The 9,397-nt window shown below is 50.3% G+C and overlaps 1 protein-coding gene across 1 annotated transcript in view; it reads left to right on the top strand.

Moving 5' to 3' along the window:
* The first annotated feature begins 724 nt into the window (after positions 1 to 724).
* Positions 725 to 9,397, top strand: part of Nfam1 (NFAT activating protein with ITAM motif 1) — a 30,156-nt gene continuing 21,483 nt past the window's right edge. The window contains exon 1 of the mRNA XM_051189492.1: positions 725 to 905. Coding sequence (XP_051045449.1) covers positions 788 to 905 — 118 coding nt within the window. The 5' untranslated portion in view covers positions 725 to 787. The remainder of the gene's footprint in view (positions 906 to 9,397) is intronic.

Raw genomic sequence — 9,397 nt, 5'->3', positions numbered from 1 at the left:
TGGTAAGGTGGGACAGTGAGACAGAGCCCATGGGAAAACAGTGCCTGTGTCTCACTGGGGGGCATGGGGTGAACCCAAGAGGAGCCACCAGGAGGAGTGGGGACAGTTAAGGCAAATCAAGAGGAGTTTCTCCAAAGGGCCTTACCAGCCCTTGTTTGGCCAGGGCTTGTTCTCACCCCTGGAGATGTTAGGGTCCCTCTGAGGCTGGGACAAGTGGCTCAGGTCCTTCTGCCTTGCAGTCTGCCACTCCTTCACCGCACCCTTCTCCTCCCCTATACTCCAGCCACTCCTGCCCCCGTGCCCCCAAAAACCCCACTCCTCGGGACACCCTAACAAGGGGCTGCAACAACATTGCGGAGGAGACATCTGAGCAGGTGGGATTGTGGTCAGTTTCAGGGTTTTAGAAGTGTAAGGCACTAACCCAAGGAGCATGCTTACCACCGTGTCCTGGACAGAGTCCTCCACTGCAAGGGGGGCCAAGGGGGACAGAAGCTGACAGGAGTTGGCCAGGGAAGGCCTAGGTTCCCAACCCTAGTTCTTCTTCTACTCTGTGGCTTGGACAAGTAGGAGTCCAAGGCTGCTTATCTGTGGAAACCCCACGAAAGCTGCTCCTTGAGTGAAGTCAGGGTTAAGGAAAAGAACAGCTTGAGAAAGCAGAAAGTCACCCAGAGGAGGAACTTATAGGGACACAAAAGGGAACTGTGGCTGTTGGCAGGGGCCACAGCCTCCAGTGAACTAAAGAGGAAGGAAAGACTTTGATCAAGAGTCAGGCTGGTGGCGTTGTCAGATGGAGAGCTGGTGTCTGTGGTGTGGGGCCCGGGTGGGATACCTGAACCCTCCCTTCTGGCTCCCAGCTCTGTGGTTCCTCCGTTTGCTGCTGGTACCCTGGACCCTGCAGCTAGCAGGCAAGTCTGTCTCCTCCCCACGCCCTCTTGTCGTGTACATCAGAGTGACTTTCATCCAGCACAGCGGCAGCAGCTAATTCTCGGGACCTATCTCTGGGGACTTGCTGGATGCGTTTGAACATCGTAGACTTCACAGGGAAAGCCGTTGGGGACTCGGGAGATGTTTAGCTAATGCCTTGCCAAGGTGATGTTTGAAGGGGTGGGGGACAGTGCTGTGCCTTCACTGCAGTGTTAACAGCTTCCCTGACAGCATAGCTTGGGTCCTTAAACAAGGAGGATGGGTGCTGGGTTTTGAGGTCAGGTGTGGGGTCTGAAGAAGAAACAGCTTTTACATGGGTGTTGTGGTAGACCCGTCGTGCTGAATCTGCCAGGTTGCAAAGCTGCCCTGGGTGCTATTGGCGGTGGTTGGTTAACCATAGAAGACATAGGTAGGACAGTAGCCAGTCAGAGCATGGTGCCCTGGGGCACAGTTGCTGTTAAGGCCACTGGAGAGGGCCACACTTTCCACTTCCTGAAACACAGCCAGAGGTCAAGGATTTTATGATCAGTGTGAGTCTCCCCACGGCCAACACTACTGCCTTTTCCTGGTTCCAGGCTCCTTTGGAATCTGGGGGTTCTGGATCCAGAGCAGGCTGTGGGGTAGGGGAGAGTTTGTCCAGGCCAATGCACCTCTGACTGTGTCCTTCCCTGGATAGCTAGCACCTCTCCCTGGTAGTGCTCTGGAAGCTGTCCTTGCCTTAGCCTAGCTAGCAGCTGGCCCATGACTGACCCAAGGCCTCTCCTGTGGAGGCTGTGCACTCTTCCTTCTCAGTTTGACTTCTATTTATTTATTCATTTGGAAGAGTATGTGTGTGCAGAGGTCAGAGGACAACCTCAGGTGTCTATACTTGCCTTCCACCTTGTATGAGACAGAATTTCTTTTTGTTTATTTGTCACTGCTGAATATGCAAGGCTGGCCAGCCTGTAAGCTTCCAAGGATTCTGTCTGGATCCCCCATCTTGTTGCAGGAACAATAGGACTGATTATACATACATGCTACTATGCTTTGTGTGAATTCATGGGATTCGAACTCAGGTCCTTACACTTGTGCTGCAGGCATTTCCCACTAAGGCCTCTCCCCAGTGCCACTTTGACTTTGAGGAGGTGACTATGAGTTTCTTCTGCCCTGATCATGTCATATCCCCCTTTCTATTTATGTCACAAACAATTATTCTGATAACCAGGAATTAGCATTTATTGAACCCAAAACTGAATGTCCTCAGCATCATTGCACTGACATGGAGACTAACCCATGGAGGTCTGTCAACATGTCTGAAGTCAGGCAGTAGAATAGAGGTCAGGCTATAGGCTAGGTTCAGCCTCAGCCCAGCCAGAAACCTGCCAGCCTGGTGGGCTCTGCTGACCCCATCACTTTTCTTTGAAAAGAACATTCTTGTGAGGAAAATTTACAAGGGGAGGAGCCTCTGCAGCAGGCTGGGGTGCAAACCAGTGGCCTGTCTCCTTCAGTGTTGTGTCACACTGCTCTCCCAGACCTGTGTGAAGACAGCCAAAAGACAGACTGTACCTGTCTTACACTTAAGCGGGATGTTGTGACCCTTGCCTGTAATCCCAGGACTTGGCAGTCTGAGGCAGGAGAATTGCTATTAGTTTCAGACTAGCTTGAGCCACAGAGTGAGACCCTCATTCCCCACCTTAAAAAAAAGAAAAAAAGTCCCACTTAGTCATTTTAACTTACGTCCCCCAAGTTCCTATCTTTTCTCAGTGTGGCTCTCCCCTCATAGGCCAGGGACTGAGTTAGAGGAGGCTTTGCTGGCCAAGCTACTACAGTTAGGGGAAGCTGTTTTGAAAGAGGATGAGCTACATACAAAAACAGAAACAGATTTTCCTCCCTGTATTGCAACAAACCCTCTGCCACAGAGAAGTTCTTTCTGCTCTTGCAGGAGAAGGGAAAGCCTGCTCCCTGGCTTCCGGAGCTGATTAAAGGGACACATAGCCCCTCTTTTAGTCCTGCCCCCTGTCTACCACAGCATCTGTTCTTCCCCCATACCCCTGTCCAGGCTTTAAGAGCTCTCCCATACATGCTTGGAATGCAAGCTTTCTCTCTCTCTCTCTCTCTCTCTCTCTCTCTCTCTCTCTCTCTCTCTCTCTCTCTCTGGTTTAAGAAACAGGGCTTCCTAAACAGTCTCTAACTCACAGCAATCCTCCTGTCTCAGCGTCCTTGGGAGTGCTAGAATTACAGGCTTGCATCACCATACCTGACACTTGAAGAGCCCTCCTCTACCTCCTCCCTCTTTGCTCCTTCCTTCCTTCCTCTTGTCGTCATCATCATCATCATTGTGTGGTGTGGGGTACAAGTGTTTCACGGTGTGTATATGTGGATGAAAGGGCAGCACTGGAGTCAGTTCTCTCCTCCCACTTTCACATGGGTTCTGGGAGTCAAACTCAGGTCGCCAAGATTGCCCCGCAAGTGCCTTTACCCATTGAGCCACCTTGCTAGTCCTCCTTTCCTTTTTGAGCTATGATTTCAATGTGTAGCCTGGACTTGTTATATAGCCCAGGCTGGCCAGGAACCAATGTATAGCCCTGGCTGGCCTCAAACTCTCCATCCATCCTCCTGCCTTAGTTTTTCAAATGCTGGGATTCAAATGTTTCTTTTGACTGCTGTGTGACCTCGGGTGATCTGCTTGTTTCTGGGCCTCCGTGTCTTTGACAAATGCTAGTCCCTTTTCTCTTTTGATTGTTTTCAAGCTCCAAGCTTTACTGATTTCTTTCTCAAATACCCATGGAGGAGGAAGCGAATTGAAGTGATTTACAGAGTCTCTGGGGCCACAGGTCTCTAGACACTGTGGGGAACAGAAGTGAACAAGGCCCAGGCCCACCCTCTCCGTTGGTGGAGATTATGAGAGTTGTCCTAGGAAACAGGACCTAGATGGAGTTCATGTGTGCATCTGACTGTGCTCTCTGGCCTCAGATGTCACCACTCCCTTTGTTCCCAAGCATGAATAGTTGTTCTGCTTCTGCAAGCTAAGGCTTCCTGCCTCCCTTCCTGCCCCTCCAGCCTCTGTCACCACTGGCCTCTGTCTTTCATCTTCGTTTAATCCCAATAAAGAGCTTGGGAGACAGAGGCCTGCAGAGAGGCAGTGCAGCGCTGAGGTGGGCTCAGGGAGTGCAGAAAAGGCTGCCTGCTGGAGAGGGCATTGGCGGGGGCTGGACCCAGAGGAGGACAGAGCGGGTGAGGAGGCACACAGGCACAGCATGGGTAAAGGCCGGAAGGCCAGAACTGACGAGGAGACTCTTCCTGAGCAGTGGGATGCAAGACCATTGATTACAATGCCTGTCAGGCAGAGGTTCAGACACTGTCCCAATAGGTCCTATCCTCAATGCCTTCTTCATTGTGATTGTGAAATGCAATACACATACTGAAAAGCGCAGTGATGAATAATAAATACTGCCCCCCCCAAAAAAAAAACATGCAGTGTGACTAAGACACAGGGCAAGGAAGAAAACATTCCAGAACATTCTTCCAGAGACATCGTTTCTCCCCTTAGAGCTATTGTTTTCTTCTGCATGATCGTGGATGTAGGGGTGCTAGGTAACCCTGGACTTGTTTCTTTATACTTTCATCATTTAGCACAAAGTCATTTATGGCAGAGTAGTTTGACTGTTTTGTTTCAGCGCTGGGAGTGAAAACTCATACACAAGTGCAGGACCACTGACCTAGTTTGTCTGCTTTGGAACTTGATGTAATTGAAATTGTAGCATGTATATTCTTCTGTGGTGTCTCTTTGATTCAACATTATGTCTTTTAAGGTATATCTGGCTGATAAGAGGTAGGTGACATTGTTTTTGCTACTGAGCAAGAGTAGCAGGCTATGGCCCCTAAACTAAATCCAGTTCAACACCTCCTTGATATTGCCTGGGAGTTCTGAGTGGTTTTTCATATTTTTAAAATAGTTTTGAGTGGGGTAATCAGAAGAAAAATATTTTGTGACATGAAAATTATGCCAAGTTCAAATTCACATGTCCATAGCTAAGTTTTCCTGGGACACAGCAGTGCTTCTTGTATGCATAGACCATCTGTGATGGCTGGGACGTAACCAATATGACTCCAAGCCTGCCATGTTGTGTGGACACCTGCTGTAGAGTATCCTGCTAAGTGAGCACACTGAAGTGTCTGCAGTCATGGTAGGCATTTCAGGGGTATCCTGTTTAGGGCTGTGACTATGTACATGGTCTCCCAGTGTGTATGTGTGCCTCTGGATGCCTGTGTATTGGGTTTTAGGGCATATGTTCCCACTGAAGCTACTTCTGTTATCCTGTGTGGCTGGATATTGAGAATCTACAGAACAGGGGTCACATGCAGTCCCACGGCTTTATATCTGTGCCTCCCAGCATAGTGCTAAGCATCCAGGGGATGTTCAGAAAACAGTAGCAACAGCAGCTAAATTAAGCTCATCAGCCCCAGACAGCCCAGTTTTCCCCAGGAGTTAGGATGGGTGCTGCTCATCCTGGTCAGACATAGGCCTGAGTGTGCTCCTTCTCTCTCTGACCTGTGGCTGCTGTGATATAAAATCTCTCAGGCATTGTGAGTGGGAGCTGACAGGTGAGCATGGGATCTGCCCTTCCCCCCGCTCCTGGTGGCTCTAGCCATGGGGTGCTGGAGTGGCAGCTGAGGCCAGAGGAAGGGGAGGAGAAACTTCAGATGAGCCTGGGGAGGTTAGCAAAAACTTGAAGTTGGCAGGTGGAGTTCATGGAAGCCTGGTGAGGGTGGCCTGGCCAGCCTGGATTTGAGTTCTCAAGAGACCTTGGCCAAGTTTCCTGACCTGCTAAGGTACTCGGCTGCTTCCTATGCAAACCTCTTGCTAACAATAACAGATCATGTTTGGTGCCACTGGCACACTCACTGAGGGTATGTGAGACCCCCAGACATGGGCACAGTGAATGGTATGGCTTGTCACTTACTTTCCAGGTGAAATCAGTATATAACCTGCCCACTTGACTTCCAGCACTTCCCCCTACCACCTTCTCCTCTGTGCCTGGGAATCTCACAGTCTGGGGTCTCACTAGAGTCTTCCCAGGTCCCCTGTAGGTGACAGTAAGTTACTGTCTCCCTACACACCCTCAGAGCCTCTGGAAGGCTGGGCCAGGCCTGGTCTTCTCTAAGGGGCTGCAGGTCCTAGATGGAAGGGCCCTGGCCTGGAATCCTGTGGGGACTCTTGGCTGTACTTGGAGTTTTGATCTAGGTGTTGTAGTCTAGCGGGGTGCTTGGAAGTGGTTGGCTGGTTGGACATCTGCTCCTATCCTGCCTGAGGATGATATGCACTCTGATAGAGAAAGGGAGGGCAAAACACAGCCTATCTGTTGTTGCTGAGCCAGCAGAAGCGGGTCATGGAGCCCAGGCAGGGGTGGCCTCCATTATGTAAGCTGAGTCTCACCAAGTCAGGGTGGGCATACATTCAAAATGTGTGTAGTCTTTGATTAATCAAGTGCCCTTCTTAGACCTTCTCAAGCCAAGGAGCCGGGGTGGGGGGGGGTGGGGGTGGGCAGGAGATAGTGGGCTGTTCACACAGTCTTACTTCTAACAGTTGACCCTCACTTTTCAGGACACAGCTGAGCCGTCTGGGTCAGGTTAGGCTGTGCCAAGGATCTTAGGATCCTAGGAGGTGGACAAGGTTAAGAAAAGCTACAGTTATCAAAGATAGCAGGGTAGGTGGGAAGTCCGGGAGGAAAGGAAGCCACAGACAGAGGAGGGTCTGCAGGTCAGGAGCCAAGACCAGAAACTGGGAGTCACACAGCAGCCACCATTGTGGTTGCAGCTCTCCTGGTGCTCACATAGGCAGCTTGCAAGGCTGTGTTGAGGGAAGGGAAAGAGGAGGCCCCAGGTTGGAGATTGAGGGAGAGGAAGGAGGCTACTGAGTGCTGGGTTTGGGGGAAACTGAGATTGAGGAATCAGGATGGGAGCTTGTATAGATTTTTGTTGTTGTTTTTCAAGATAGTTTCTCTGTAGCTTTGGGGTCTGTCCTGAACTCGCTCTGTAGACCAGCCTTGCCTTGAAGTCACAGAGATCCTCCATTCTCTGCCTCCCAAGTTCTGGGATCAAAGGCATGTGTCACCACCGCCTGGCTTATTTTTTTAAGGACAGGGTCGCTAGGAGCTCAGGCTGGCCTCAAATCTGTTGTACAGCCAAGGATGTATTTGAACTTCTGATCCTCCTGTCTTTACCACCCAACTTCTGTGATTGTAGGTATGCTCAATCACACCTGGTTTATGCCATGCTGAGGATTGAACTAGGGGCCTCATGCATTCTAGGCAAGCTCTTTCCACCCCTGAGCTTGTGTTTTAAAAGCAGACTGAAGGGAAGAAAGGAGAAACTAGATGAATCACCAGTGCTGGGGAGGGTTTAGGTAGCTTGGGTCTGCTGGTTGGAACTGTGTGATACTCTCTTATTCTCTTTCTAAAATGCAGTGACATTTGCCTTCTAATGTAAAAGCTTCCAGAGGCTATGCCTCGTTTTTAGCCACCCCCCACCTCCTCCAGCCTCCCCCAACCTCTTCCATACCCCGATGCCCTGCTCACCCTAAACACACCTTCTCTTTAGTGCCTTGACACAGTGCCCTGTGGGGAAACTTCTAGAAGCTTTCCTAGGTGCTTTCTTGTGCTTAAAACTCTCCTGCCTGACACACTCAACCCCTCCTCCTCCCCCGGCTGCCTCCTACTCCTTTCTTCCTTCAAAGTTCAGCCTGATAAAGAGATGGGAAAGAAAGACATGAAAATGCTCGCAGCTGCTCTGTCAGGGTGTGGAACTGCAGATAGTCTGCCTTTCTCTGTGATCCTTCCCTGTGGTTTCCAGCATTCCTACACTGAGAGGGTCTCACTTTTATGGAGGGAGGAGGTGGGGCAGGAACCTGAAGAATTATAATTCAGAAAATAATGACCAGTCTCAGGGTCTTTTCCTAAGAAGCTCTGTCCCCTCTCGGGCTGGGTGAGGTCCTTTCCTCTGCGTTTCTACAGCCCCAGAGATTTCACTTCTTTTGTTTCATTTTCCAGCTGTGCCGTTCAGACTCCCTCCCAGGACCCTGGGTGGGAGGAGTGGGAGGAGTGGGAGGGGTGGGAGGGTGGAGTATCCTCAAGCCATTTCATCCATGTCCCATTCAAACACAAGAAACAGTTCCCAGCCCTTTGCTCTGCCACCATCTCTACCCATCCTAATACCCTTTTGAAGGTACAGATGGCTAAAAAGGGAGACATCCAGGCCCCAGTTGACCCAGGTTCTTGCTCACCATACAGCTTGGCTATGAAGGGGCTCAAAGGGAGGCCACTGTTACAGAAATTCCACTCAACACTTGTGAACTTAATCCAGGCCAAACCTTCGACAAAACATTCATTTTGTTTGTGTCTCCACGTGGCTATCCTGCACTCTTGGGTCTGAGGTCTAGAAATGTGAGAATGGGATGGGGACAAGCTGTGGAAAGGGCCTGTAGCCAAGCCACATCTGTATGCAACTGTGATTCAGAGGTGTTGAACGACATGACAGGCAATCTGAGCCTGGCATTTGGAGAACATTAGCACTAAAAACTCCATAAGACACCCACTGTTCAAAGGTTGCCTTCCAGTGCCTGCTTGCCACGTCAAAAGTGACTGGCCAGCTGCTCTGCAGTGCCCTGAGATTCACACTCAGGCACATGACTGGGGCTCAGGGACAAACCAGCAGCCACAGTCTATGTCTTCCTGAGGACTCTTTAGAGAGACCTTTATAGAGTTGCAGCTCTCAGAGCTGCCAGAATGGATAGGAGGGCAAACCCTGGGTCTCACATAAAGACCGTGGGAACCGCTTTCTTTTGGAGCTTGGAATCAAAGTGTTTTCCTTTAAAATCGACCTAAGTCAGGGCGGATACCTTTGATCAGCACGCCTGGGCCCTTACTACTCTCAGTGCCTTGGGAGGGATTGAGTTGCAGGCAGAGCAGGCAAGCCAGCCAAGGCTCAGGAGGGGCTGGTGGATTCTGGAGAGCTCACTGGCTAGGTCAAGCAGCTGGAGCAGAGTTGGGGTACCATGGTGAGGTGAAACTTTGAGTGCCCATCCCTCTGCATTTAGTAGGCATTTGTCAAGGTATTCCTGCTACTTAAAGGGCCACTGACTGTTCTCTGGGACTGCTGATTAGCTTTGTTTACAAGACTGGGTTTATTGGGCCACTTCCTCTTCTGAGAGACACAGGGTCTCCTTGAGCTGGGCTGACAGTGGCATCTCCCCCAAAGGCTTATAAGGTGCAGGTCAGTTCTGAGTGTTGCTTTCCCTTCAACGGTTCCATGTTGTTAGCCCTTTCTACCTATTTGCTAACCCGTATTTACGGAAATGTCCTCTAATCTTCCAACTCTCTGTAAAAGAGTGTATTTCTTTCATTTGAGCTCAGACAGTTTAGAAACTATCAGAATAGTGAGTGTGTGTGTGTGTGTGTGTGTGTGTGTGTGTGTGTGTGTTATGCGCATGCGCATG

The sequence above is a fragment of the Phodopus roborovskii genome, unplaced genomic scaffold (assembly GCF_943737965.1).
Source record: "Phodopus roborovskii unplaced genomic scaffold, PHOROB, whole genome shotgun sequence".
Lineage (NCBI taxonomy): Eukaryota > Metazoa > Chordata > Mammalia > Rodentia > Cricetidae > Phodopus > Phodopus roborovskii.
This window is presented reverse-complemented; position numbering and strand designations above follow the sequence as displayed.